Below are 14,040 nucleotides of genomic sequence, written 5' to 3'. Positions count from 1 at the left end.
AATGACCGGCCAATAAGACATAACCAACAGAAAAGGAAAAGGGAATCGATGGCAGCTAGTAGACCGGTGACGACAACCGCCGAGCGCCGCCCGAACAGGAGGGGAGCCACCTTCTGTGGAAGTCGTGACAGTCAGGAGTCAGCTAAGCTGGAGTCCAATCAATGAGAAGAGATTGTAGATGTTGGTTAGAGCTGCCAGGCCCTATAAAAAAAGTCACAACATTTGAGTTTGCTATTCACAAGAAGCTTTGCCTGATGTGAATCATGCCTCGAACAAAAGAGATTTCAGAAGACCTAAGGTTAAAAATAGTTGACTTGCATAAACCTGGAAAGGGTTACAAAACTATCTTTAAAAGCCGTGATGTTCATCAGTCCAGGGTAAGACAAATTGTCTATAAATGGAGCAAGTTCAGCACTGTTGCTACTCTCCCCGGGAGTGGTCATCCTGCAAAGATGACTGCAAGAGCACAGTGAAGAATGCTCAATGATGTTAAGAAGAATCATAGAGTGTCAGCTAAAGACTTACAGAAATCTCTGGAACATGCTAACATCTGACGAGTCTACAATATGTAAAACACTAAACAAAAATGGTGTTCATAGGAGGACTCCACAGAATAAGCCACTGCCGTCCAAAGTTCACAACAGAGCACCTGGATGTTCCACAGCGCTTCTGGCAAAATATTCTGTGGACAGATGAATCTGAAGTTGAGTTGTTTGGAAGGAACACACAACACTATGTGGAGAAAAAAATGGTACAGCACACCAACATCAAAACCTCATCCCAACTATAAAGCATGGTGGAGGGAGCACCGTGGTTTGGGGCTGCTTTGCTCCCTCAGGGCCTGGACAGCTTGCTATCATCGACGGAAAAATGTATTCCGACGTTTTATCAAGACATTTTGCAGGATAATGTAAGGCTATATGTCCATCAATTGAAGCTCAACAGAAGTTGGGTGATGCAACAGGACAATGACCCAAACACAGAAGTAAATCAACAACAGAAGAAAATATGCCTTCTGGAGTGGCCCAGTCCTGACCTCAACCGACTTAAAATGGTGTGGCATGACCTGCAGAGCGGTTCACACCAGACATCTTAAGAATATTGCTGAACTGAAACAGTTTTGTAAAGGTTAATGATCCAAAATTCCTGACCGTTGTGCAGGTCTGATCCGCAACTACAGGAAACGTTTTGTTGGGTTGCTGCCAAAGGAGGGTCAACTAGTTATTAAAAACTTCTTAGGGATAGGTGTCCCACTTGCAGTGAAACTGGACGGCGTGTAAGTCAAATAAATGATAATAAATATTATGGATTTAACATTGAGGTACATGTGTCATATCAGCTGAAAGCTTAAATTCTTGTTTATCTAACTGCACTGCCCAATTAACAGTAGCTATTACAGCGAAAGCATGCCACGCAACTGTTTGAGGACGGCACCCCACATCAACATAACATTTTTTCCACCGGCACAGATTTCATACATTCACATATATAGATTTAATATTCACCTTTTGAAAATCTTCCTCTGATGTGTCATCCAAAAGGTCCCAGTTATAACATGTCATTTTGTTAGATAAAATATTTTTTTATATCCCAAAAAGTCTGTTTAGTTGACGCCATCGATTTGAGTAATCCACTCGTTCAACTTGCAAAGAAAGGAATCCAAAAATCTACAAATATCTACATCCAAAACTCAAAATATGTTTGTATTTACTCCACAGACACCCTAAAATGTAATCAAACTATAATATTTATTTCGGAAACTACTTTATTTGTTTTTGAAGTTACAAGCCTGAAACTTTGAACATAGACTGCTGACACCCAGTGGAAGCCATATGAATTGCATCAACATGACAATATACAACATTACATTTCTCTTGCATTTCTAAGAGGACCTTATAAATATAATTGTGCTAAAGGCAAAAAACACACTTCTGTGTATTCTATAAGGAAATCGAGCAGTACATTAAGACCATTATACATTCTTCTAATAAGAAAGCTGTTATAACAATCAATATGTGTGCATCTTTTAAGGTCTTTGTATAATCTGTCATTTGTTGTACCCCCTAGCATATGTTATCATTGTCTGTTTGTATACTTATATGTATACTGATTTTTCTCCAATAAAAAAAAAAAATAATTAAAGAAATGAAAAAAAAATTCTAAGAGGATGGTCTCTCCAAAAAAAAATCCCAGTTAGTTTTTCTTTGGATTTTCTCCTACAATATATTTTGTGTTATATTCTCCTACACTATTTTTGTAATGGCAGAGTTCCTCTTCGTCTGAAGAGGAGTAAGGATCGGACCAAGATGTAGCATGGTAAGTGTTCATGACGATTTATTAAAAACGAATTGAACACTGAAATACAAAACAATAACCGATGTGCTGAAACCGAAAACCGAAACAGTACCGTGTGGTGACAAAAACTCACATGGAAACAAACACCCACAAACCAACAGTGAAACCCAGGCTACCTAAGTATGATTCAGAGACAGGTGTTGTTAGTTGTCTCTGATTGAGAACCATACTAGGCTGAACACAAAAACCAACATAGAAAAACAAACATAGACTGCCCACCCCAACTCACGCCCTGACCATACTAAATAAAGACAAAACAAAGGAAATAAAGGTCCGAACGTGATAATTTGTACAATTCAAAGCGTTGTTTTTCCAATGGTACCAATTGTATGCATATGCTGGCTTCAGGACCTGAGCTACAGGCAGTTTACTTTGGGCATGTCATTCAGGCAGAAAGTGGATAAAAAAGGGGGCCTATCCGTAAGAAGATTTATCCAAGGGTTCACATACTTTTCCCACCCTACACGGTGAATGTTTACACGGCTTGTTCAATAAATACATGAGCAAATATAGTTGTTTGTGTTTTATTAGTTTAATCAGACTGTTCGTCTATTGTTGTGACTTAGATGAAGATCAGATCCAATTTTATGACTAATATATGCAGAAATCCAGGTAATTCCAAAGGGTTCACATACTTTTTCTTGCTACTGTATGTTACTAAAAACCAATGAGAAATGGCACGTGGGTATATGCTTCTAAAAATAAATTAGGAGATGGGAGATGCAAGACTTGCAGCGAGTTCTGCGTCATAAATAGAATCAACTTCTATTTTAGCGCCCGCCAACACACGAGCAGTGTGGGTACAATGATTGAATAACGTGTGTGTGTACATTTACTTTTGCAACGCTCGCGACCGGTGCATGTTACAGCGAGCTGTCATTAGACCACGCACTTCACGCAAGACTTCCTATCATTATCAGGAAGTCTACCACTGTCTTCACAGTAGGAATATGGTGCGGTTGGGACTAAAGTTGGATTCAGACATGTATTTATTATTTTACCACTATCTTTTTACCCAATTATACATCTAGTATATTTTGTTTTGTCGATATTTTAAAAGATTACCGAAAATTGTTTCCATCAGGCCTGTCGTGGCATGTTTTATCGGACATATACTTTACTCGCATAAAAAGCTTGGATGAGAACTTGGTTTATTAGCCTACAGAAGCATTTCCCAAACTCGGTCCTTGGTTTTGCCACAACATTTCAAAATTGATTAAAATCTTGTTATTTGAATCAGCTGTGTAGTACTAGGACAAAAAGACAAAAAAATAGACAAAAACCAAAACGTGAACCGGGAAACCCTTGCCTACAGCAAAAATATTGGAACACACTGAATTGACTTCCTCTCTGATTACAGGTACGTTTTCAGGTGCATTTTCTCAGGTCCACCCACCCACTCTTTAGCCCAATGAAACATGTCCGAGTGAAACGTAACTATGTCGTTTCCAGGAAGTGATCGGAATTCTTTCAACCGCCTACAAATCAATCTTGTCTCTAGTTACCAAAGCTATCTCGTAAAAAATAGTGAAAACAAAACATCGCTTTTTTCGTCTTAATTCAAAATTTGGCATAAGGTTAGCACTGTGGTCAGGGTTAAGGTTAGGTTTAAAATCAGATTGTAAAACAATACATTGTCGAAATGGGCGGTGGTTAAGCCTAAATGGAAGATGACAATATATTTTCGACCTCGGGTTTACCATAATTATGAATTTGTGGCTGTGGTAAATAGTGACGACACCAACATAACGAGGCCCCATTGGGAAGCAACAAACCGGCTTTGAGTAGAGCTCGAGCTCAACAACGTCAGGGCTGACGACAAATTAAATAGGTGAGAGATAACGTGCAGACAGAACGGCACTTGGGGCAAGTAACATTGCATGTTTTTGAGCGATCATTGTTAGTAATTGGCGTTTAATCCATATGCATAATTATGTTTCTAATAACGTTGACATTCCGCAATACTTGAGCTAGTGTGGTGGACTCTGGGGCCCGGGCAGGATTTAAAAGCCAGGGCATTTCCCAGCCGAGACCGGTAGCTACTAGGACCCGGTTGCTGACAAGATCAGCTCGGCAAATACTATCGTCCTTGCTGGTGTGTTGGGGAAATAGGATTATATATCCATTTAATGTTTCTATATTTATCTTGAGGCGTACAACAAACCGTCTGTGTTGTTAACTTGATATCGCCGTCCATAGTTTGATGCTGCTGCTAACGTTACTACATACCCTCACACTAGGTCCTAAATAGACACCGCGGGAAAAATGGCGGACGACCCCAACGCAGCAGACCGGAACGTGGAGATATGGAAGATAAAGAAGTTGATCAAAAGTCTGGAAGCTGCTCGGGGGTACGTGTGGACATGACTAGTGGAAGACATGGCAAATGCCTGGTTTTGTCAGTGACTTTCTTCATCATATTGAGCCACTAACTGGAAGTTAATGGTACCAGGCCCATATATGAGCTAGCTAACAATTATTTTAGTATAAGTTTTAGCTAGCTTACTAACTAGCAAGTGGTGTTAGTTTGAATATTTATTTGAACGCATAGCTAGCTAGTTGGCTAGCTGACAAGCTAAGTCACATGTCAGTGGCATTGATCAATGTTTCGAAAGTTTGAGTAGTCATGTAGCTAGCTAATGTTACCACAGCTAACGTTAGCTAGGCAGTTATTCGTTTTGTAACTTCAAGGGCTTCTTTACATTCAGCTAGCTAGCTGACAATACTAGTATCTGAAATTCACAGCTAGTTAGCCTACTAGTATGATCAGCTGACTATCTAAACCTACACATTGTTTTAGTATAGCAAACACTGCTGATGCCCAACCATATCTAGGTCATCTTTACATTCAAATTGTTTGACACTGGACAAGTTTTCTGCTTTAAATTGTAATTTCATGGCAGTTTTCACTAAGTTATAACAATGGCAATAGACCTGTCAGCCGGAATAGCTGATGAAGTTGATTTTAGATCAAAAGGTCAAGCAATTCCTATGCCTTTCATTGACCTTAGCTTATCTACATTCCACACCTGTCCTGTGCAATGAGCACTCTCCCAAGTGGTTGTCTATATAGTGCAGTGGGTCAAGTTGTTTTGAGTTCACTCTGTGAACAAACTACTGTGACCTTCAACCCTTGAATAGGGGCAGCAGAACTTGTGGCCCACACCTGTCAACATGATGGTCAAAACAAAAATGTGGAAATATGAAGACCACTACTGTAGTAATGTTGTCATCTGACAACCTGTCATAGGAGTTTGCCTTAGAGCAGTCAGGTTTAATACTATACGTGTATGAAAAGGCCTAGCTTGCTTAGGTAAACAGGACACATCTGTAGGACAGGTTTAGCTATCCATAGTTTGTGGTTCTTGTTTTTACAAAGTTGTTTCAATAAATAGCTTGCCGACATATTTTCGCTTGACTTCCTGTGCAACTTACTTTCTACTCAAAGGATGTGTTTTAACGTGGGTTTAATGCAGTTGATCTCCTCTCAGGAATGGTACGAGTATGATCTCCTTGATTATCCCTCCAAAGGATCAGATCTCCAGAGTGGCCAAGATGTTGGCTGATGAGTTTGGCACTGCATCCAATATTAAAAGCAGAGTCAACAGGCTCTCTGTGCTCGGAGCCATCACCTCTGTACAGCAGAGACTCAAACTCTACAATAAAGGTGTGTATGTGTGAAGTCAGTAGTGAAACCCTCTCTCTCTGTATGAAGTAATTTGGGGTGGTCCTGGCTTGGTTAAGGGCTATTCTTATTTCAATCAATTGATCTCTGAGAGCTAACCTATTTTTTTTTACCCTGCAGTGCCTCCCAACGGCTTAGTTGTATACTGTGGCACCATTGTGACGGACGAGGGCAAAGAGAAAAAAGTCAATATTGACTTTGAGCCTTTTAAACCCATCAACACTTCTCTGTATCTCTGTGACAACAAGTTCCACACAGAGGTAAGGTTGTTCAACACTCTGGGTTCATTATATTCCCACCTTACTATCTTTCCTATGGGCCTATTGGCTTATTGTGAATAACTGGGAAATAAGGAGTTTTGGATTGCACAAAATGGTAGTTTCTGATATATAAAAAAATCTGTTGCCTGTTTTGGTGAAACAAGTTGGTGTTGTGTGTATGTGTGTGTAGCCTGAAGTGATGTATAGCTGACAGTCAATATTGACCACCTTCTATTTAGATGAGAAATTACATCTTACCTAATGTATTTTCTGTCTCTCAGGCTCTTACAGCCTTGCTGTCAGATGACAGCAAGTTTGGTTTTATTGTGATTGATGGAAGTGGCGCCCTCTTCGGAACCCTGCAGGGAAACACCAGGGAAGTGCTGCACAAGTTCACTGTGGACCTACCCAAGAAGCACGGTTAAAAACCCTACATTCACATGCAACATGCACTCATGAACAGAATTACAGCCAGCCTGCCCACACACAACCACGTATAACAAATGGTCCTCTTTCAGGCAGAGGAGGGCAGTCTGCCTTGCGTTTTGCTCGTTTGAGGATGGAGAAGAGGCACAACTATGTCCGAAAGGTGGCGGAGACGGCAGTCACGCTTTTTGTTTCCAACGACAAGGTCAACGTAGCAGGCATGGTCTTGGCTGGTTCAGCTGACTTCAAGACGGAGCTCAGCCAGTCCGATATGTTTGACCCGGTCAGTATCTCCAGACCCACCATTCCAGGGTTTTCTGGTGCCATTGTCAGCATTGCCATTGTAGCATTATACGTCTGATATGTGATCTGTTTATTGACTGATGAATTGCTGACTCATGTCCATGCAGAGGCTACAAGCAAAGATCCTGAAGCTGGTTGACATATCATATGGTGGGGAGAATGGGTTCAACCAGGCCATTGAGCTGTCTGCAGAAGTGCTTTCCAATGTTAAATTCATTCAGGAGAAGAAACTTATAGGTACTTGGATACAGCTGATTTGTTCATTTGTGTGAATGTCTACACCAATATCTATCATGAGTGTCTCTCTGGCATGGACATGATCCATCCTGTTGTCATATTGATAATATAGAGGACCTCTTCTCCCAGGACGATACTTTGATGAGATCAGCCAGGATACAGGGAAATACTGCTTTGGGGTGGAAGACACACTGAAAGCACTGGAAATGGGTGCTGTTGAGATTCTGATTGTCTATGAGAACCTGGATACCATGAGATACATCCTGAGATGCCACGGAGCAGAGGGACTTGCTATGGTGGAGAAGGGTACAGGTATGTAAATGATGTGCGCCCTATACAAAATGCATTCAGTTGAGGAATTCTGGTCTTAACATGTCTCTATTTCTTGCCCTATGTCTGTTCTGTTCAACCTTTTCCACTGATCCAGATGAGAAAACGTTGTATTTGACACCAGAGCAGGAGAAAGACAAGTCTCACTTCACAGACAAAGAGGTCAGTGAGAAGTTCTTTCCATAACCTACACAAGTGTATGAAGGAAGTTCTTTTGTGGTTCTAGAGGCTCTTTTTTAAAATGTGATGTCATTTTGTCTATTAAATTTCACCTATGTCTACTTCCTGTGTTTTGCATCCACCACTTTTATAAGGAGAATTCTCATAAAAGGATCTCACAGTTTTCCCTGGTCTACTTTTTTGGGTGTGGGTGTATTTCTACAGACTGGGCAGGAGCATGAGCTGATCGAGAGCATGCCGTTACTTGAATGGTTCGCCAACAGCTATAAGAAGTTTGGAGCCTGTCTGGAGATTGTCACTGACAAGAGCCAAGAAGGATCCCAGTTTGTCAAGGGCTTTGGTGGAATTGGTGGTAAGAGTTTGATTATACATTCATAACTAAAGGCTTTTACTATTATTCTGGGGTCATGTGACTATAAACAAATATTTTCACTGTAATGCACCTCTGCAGAGTTATCTAAGACTATGATTCTTCCTTCACCTCCACAGGGATCTTGCGGTACAGGGTGGATTTCCAGGCCATAGAGTACCAAGGAGAAGATGATGAGTTATTTGATTTGGATGACTACTAGGTAGTTGAGACTGACAAGAAATGAATCAATTGAAAGGCTTTCCCTGATTTGACCGAGAGACTGGTGGAAGGAAAGCAAGTAGTCAGGAGGGAGACCCAGACCTTCAAATAAAAGACATGGATGTGATGCCGTATATCAACGTTTCCCTGACTTGAAGCAGTGACTCATCACCTGGCTGGATGGAGCTAGTCTTGGTTTGTTCCTCTCCACTCTGTTAATGACTGATTCAAAGTGACTGACAGCAAGGCCACACTCCTCCTGTCTACTTGGCCTTCTCTAGGCCACACTGATAGGTTATACAAATCTATTTTTGTCATCACTCCCCACTTTCTTCTTCCAACTCAATTTCCCTTTATTTTTTAACATTTTTACTGGTACCAGCGGCTGTTGTGTTTTGAGATTTTGATTCTGATTATTTTGTTTTCCTTTTTAAAATCAAATTTATGTAGAGGGCAAGGAAATAATGATTAAATTGGAGCTGCTTTACTATCCCATACCCAGTCCCTGCCTCCCGTCTCATCCGATCTTTATTTCAGCACCTGCTTTATTTTGTCCCAGCTCCCCCCTGGTAATTTATTCACTGTCACAGGTGCTGTACTCTGAGCCCATACTATTTTCTTGTATGTTTTTTCATTTAGAGGACCCTTGCCCTTTATGACTCATACAGAGTTCCCAGAGCTGAGATTTAGGTTTGTACGTCTGCCTTTATATTGCCTTGTACACACACCACTCTATTAAGCATAATGAACCATGCCCTTAGTGCTGTGACCATTCATACTTTCACCCCCCCCCCCTGTTCCACAGAGACATGTGTCTGATGTTTACTGTGATTGATTGGTCAGTTTGGCACTGTGCAATTCAGACAATGAGAGCCAGTGTGCTTGTTGCCAAGCAGTTTTGTATGTCTTGTCTTCCAGGCATGTTACTGGGTCGTGTTCAAAACTGAACGACCAGTTGAAGAGTGTGATTATGATGGCCCAGGGGGCAGTTAACATACGGTGTGCAGTATGAGTTCTGTGATTTATTATTTTTTTTAATGGTCACAGCCATGTTGATCAGGCCACCACCAAAGCTGTTGAAGAACGGTATGTAGTGTTTTTGGGGAAATGTGTCATTCAATACAAACCGTCGCTCAATGTTGCAAACGTTGAAGTGTTCTGAATGCACCCCTGGTATGAGCACTCTATAGGCAAGAAGATTGCCCACCAGGGATGGGGGGGGGTGGATTGGTGTCACACTTTTTCCCCATCCATAGCAAACAGCTGATTTTAAGCTAATTGCATTCTAAACTAGAGCTTGATTATTGGCATCACATGCTTTGTTAACAACAGGTGTAGACTAACAGTGAAATGCTTACTTACTGGTCTTCCCAACAATGCAGATTTTTTGTTAAAGACAAATAATAGAATACATGGAATAAACACTGATTAATGATAACTTGGCTATATACACACACAGTAGTACTGAGTCTGCAGGGGTACGAGATAATTGAGGTAGATATGTACATATAGGGAGGGATAAAGTGACTAGACAACAGGATAGATAAACAGCAACGTATGTGATGAGTCCGATTTAGTGCAAAAAGTGTCAATACAGATAGTTAAGCAATAGCTACCCAGACTATGTAATTAACTATTTAGCAGTCGTGGCTTGGGGGTAGAAGTTGTTCGGGGTCGTGTTGGTTCCAGCCAGGCGTTTCAGCTGGGGTTGGGGGAAATGTGACAACAATCAGGCCCCTGAGGACTGGAGTTGCCCATCCTGATCTACATCAATAGAAATCTGTATAGTTACATTTGAGTATGATGGTACTGGATGTGAATGACTAATGGCTCTGACTGTCTCTAGTCTTTCCCCTACCATTTTTTATATATATATATATATATGTATACACAGTGGGGAGAAAAAGTATTTGATACACTGCTGATTTTGTAGGTTTTCCTACTTCCAAAGCATGTAGAGGTCTAATTTTTATCATAGGTGTACTTCAACTGTGAGAGATGGAATCTAAAACAAAAATCCAGAAAATCACTTTGTATGATTTAAGTAATTAACTTGCATTTTATTGCATGACATAAGTATTTGATACATCAGAAAAGCAGAACTTAATATTTGGTACAGAACCTTTGTTTGCAATTACAGAGATCATACGTTTCCTGTAGTTCTTGACCAGGTTTGCACACACTGCAGCAGGGATATTGGCCCACTCCTCCATACAGACCTTCTCCAGATCCTTCAGGTTTCGGGGCTGTCGCTGGGCAATATGGACTTTCAGCTCCCTCCAAAGATTTTCTATTGGGTTCAGGTCTGGAGACTGGCTAGGCCACTCCAGGACCTTGAGATGCTTTTTACAGAGCCACTCCTTATTTGCCCTGGCTGTGTGTTTCGGGTCGTTGTCATGCTAGAAGACCCAGCCACGACCCATCTTCAATGCTCTTACTGAGGGAAGGAGGTTGTTGGCCAAGATCTTGCGATACATGGCCCCGTCCATCCTCCCTTCAATACGGTGCAGTCATCCTGTCCCCTTTGCAGAAAAGCATCCCCAAAGAATGTTTACACCTCCATGCTTCACGGTTGGGATGGTGTTCTTGGGGTTGTACTCATCCTTCTTCCTCCAAACACGGCGAGTGGAGTTTAGACCAAAAAGTGCTATTTTTGTCTCATCAGACCACATGACCTTCTCCCATTCCTCCTCTGGATCATCCAGATGGTCATTGGCAAACTTCAGACGGGCTTGAATACGCGCTGGCGTGAGCATGGGGACCTTGCGTGCGCTGCAGGATTTTAATCCATGACGGTGTAGTGTGTTACTAATGGTTTTCTTTGAGACTGTGGTCCCAGCTCTCTTCAGGTCATTGACCAGGTCCTGCCGTGTGGTTCTGGGCTGATCCCTCACCTTCCTCATGATCATCGATGCCCCACGAGGTGAGATCTTGCATGGAGCCCCAGACCGAGGGTGATTGACCGTCATCTTGAACTTCTTCCATTTTCTAATAATTGCGCCAACAGTTGTTGCCTTCTCACCAAGCTGCTTGCCTATTGTCCTGTATCCCATCCCAGCCTTGTGCAGGTCTACAATTTTATCCCTGATGTCCTTACACAGCCATCTAGTCTTGGCCATTGTGGAGAGGTTGGAGTCTGATTTAGTGTGTGGACTGGTGTCTTTTACACAGGTAACGAGTTCAAACGGGTGCAGTTAATACAGGTAATGACTGGAGAACACGAGGGCTTCTTTAAGAAGCCCTAACAGGTTTGTGAGAGATGGAATTCTTACTGGTTGGTAGGTGATCAAATACTTATGTCATGCAATTAAATGCTAATTAATTAAAAATCATACAATGTGATTTTCTGGATTTGTTTAATTTTCAGTCTCACAGTGTACCTATGATAAAAAATTACAGACCTCTACATGCTTTGTAAGTAGGAAAACCGGCAAAATCGGCAGTGTATCAAATACTTGTCCTCCCCACTGTAGGTAACTGCCAAAATATAGTAAATGAGGGATACAAAGTATATTGAAAGCAGGTGGTTCCACACAGGTGTGGCTCCTAAGAATTCATATGCTTATGGTCACGTATAAAAATGCTGGGCAAGGCCAGTTGCTGATTATATGGGCTACCATGGATATGCCCCCCATAGGATGACAATGCTCCCATCCACAAGGTATGAGTGGGCACTAAATGGTTTGATGAGCATGAAAACAATGTAAACCATATGCCATAGCCGTCTCAGTCACTAGATCTCAACCCAACTGAACACTTATGGGAGATTCTGGAGCGGTGTTCTTCATCACCATGTCCAACAAAACACAATGATTGCATTTCTCGTGTAATAATGGTGTCACATCCCTCCAATAGACTTCCAGACCCATGTAGAATCTATGCCAATGCGCATTGAAGCTGTTCTGGCTCGTTGTGGTCCGGCGACCTATTAAGACGCTTTAGGTTAGTGTTCCCTTTATTTTGGCAGTTATCTGTAGGTTTGACACAGCCCTGCCTGGCTCTGTTTCTCCCTGCCTGAAAGGATTTAGTCACGGAACATTTTGGTCAGAGGCACTGGATGTTGGTTTGGGGGCCTTTGTGGCTTGCAGTGTCTAAAAATATATATTTTGTCAGCCTGAATGTGAAGCTATGGGGGTGGAGACTATTGTCTGGATCTGGCACGTAAGAATGGGATGGTTCTATGTAGCCCCTTTTGGGGCACAGTGAGCTATTTTATCAAGTTATGAATGTGATGTATGATGACTTTTCAACATCAAAAGCCCATGTTATGACATTTTCTGGATTTGATCTATTCATCTGTCACCATTTTGTATGAGATGTATTAAATGACCTCATTGTTTGCAAATCAGGTGTCAAGACTTGGTTGGCCCAGTGGATTTCCTATTAGAAAGGTTCATAAAATTAAGATTATGGGATATATATATACACACTGCTTATAAAAATAAAGGGAACACTTAAACAACACAATGTAACTCCAAGTCAATCACACTTCTGTGAAATCAAAGTCCACTTAGGAAACAACACTGATTGACAATACATTTCACATGCTGTTGTGCAAATGGAATAGACAACAGGTGGAAATTATAGGCAATTAGCAAGACACCCCCAATAAAGGAGTGGTTCTGCAAGTGGTGACCACAGACCACTTCTCAGTTCCTATGCTTCCTGGCTGATGTTTTGGTCACTTTTGAATGCTGGTGGTGCGTTCACTCTAGTGGTAGCATGAGACGGAGTCTACAACCCACACAAGTGGCTCAGGTAGTGCAGCTCATCCAGGATGGCACATCAATGCGAGCTGTGGCAAGAAGGTTTGCTGTGTCTGTCAGCGTAGTGTCCAGAGCATGGAGGCGCTACCAGGAGACAGGCCAGTACATCAGGAGACGTGGAGGAGGCCGTAGGAGGGCAACAACCCAGCAGCAGGACCGCTACCTCCGCCTTTGTGCAAGGAGGAGCACTACCAGAGCCCTGCAAAATGACCTCCACCAGGCCACAAATGTGCATGTGTCTGCTCAAACGGTCAGAAACAGACTCCATGAGGGTGGTATGAGGGCCCGACGTCCACAGGTGGGGGTTGTGCTTACAGCCCAACACCGTGCAGGATGTTTGGCATTTGCCAGAGAACACCAAGATTGGCAAATTCGCCACTGGCGCCCTGTGCTCTTCACAGATGAAAGCAGGTTCACACTGAGCACATGTGACAGTCTGGAGACGCCGTGGAGAACGTTCTGCTGCCTGCAACATCCTCCAGCATGACCGGTTTGGCGGTGGGTCAATCATGGTGTGGGGTGGCATTTCTTTGGGGGGGCCGCACAGCCCTCCATGTGCTCGCCAGAGGTAGCCTGACTGCCATTAGGTGATGAGATCCTCAGACCCCTTGTGAGACCATATGCTAGTGTGGTTGGCCCTGGGTTCCTCCTAATGCAAGACAATGCTAGACCTCATGTGGCTGGAGTGTGTCAGCAGTTCCTGCAAGAGGAAGGCATTGATGCTATGGACTGGCCCGCCCGTTCCCCAGACCTGAATCCAATTGAGCACATCTGGGACATCATGTCTCGCTCCATCCACCAACGCCACGTTGCACCACAGACTGTCCAGAAGTTGGCGGATGCTTTAGTCCAGGTCTGAGAGGAGATCCCTCAGGAGACCATCCGCCACCTCATCAGGAGCATGCCCAGGCGTTGTAGGGAGGTCAT

General features: G+C 42.5%; 1 protein-coding gene across 4 annotated transcripts; it reads left to right on the top strand.

The window, feature by feature from the left end:
- The first annotated feature begins 3,573 nt into the window (after positions 1-3,573).
- Positions 3,574-8,849, top strand: LOC112250295 (eukaryotic peptide chain release factor subunit 1). Of its 4 annotated transcripts, none has more exons than XM_024420336.2 (11): positions 3,574-3,715; positions 4,596-4,706; positions 5,847-6,022; positions 6,161-6,300; positions 6,582-6,720; positions 6,819-7,009; positions 7,137-7,266; positions 7,396-7,578; positions 7,694-7,758; positions 7,981-8,128; positions 8,266-8,849. In XM_024420336.2, the coding sequence occupies exons 2-11, from the start codon at positions 4,621-4,623 to the stop codon at positions 8,346-8,348; spliced, it is 1,341 nt and encodes a 446-aa protein (XP_024276104.1). In that variant the 5' UTR covers positions 3,574-3,715; positions 4,596-4,620; the 3' UTR covers positions 8,349-8,849. The 4 variants fall into 4 exon arrangements, with proteins under 4 accessions (XP_024276104.1, XP_024276103.1, XP_024276102.1 ...); XM_024420335.2 differs by lacking the exon at positions 3,574-3,715 and adding an exon at positions 3,857-4,221; XM_024420334.2 differs by lacking the exon at positions 3,574-3,715 and adding an exon at positions 3,858-4,186.
- The last annotated feature ends 5,191 nt before the right edge of the window (positions 8,850-14,040 follow it).

Source organism: Oncorhynchus tshawytscha, linkage group LG30 (genome assembly GCF_018296145.1).
Source record: "Oncorhynchus tshawytscha isolate Ot180627B linkage group LG30, Otsh_v2.0, whole genome shotgun sequence".
NCBI classification, from domain to species: domain Eukaryota; kingdom Metazoa; phylum Chordata; class Actinopteri; order Salmoniformes; family Salmonidae; genus Oncorhynchus; species Oncorhynchus tshawytscha.
This window is presented reverse-complemented; position numbering and strand designations above follow the sequence as displayed.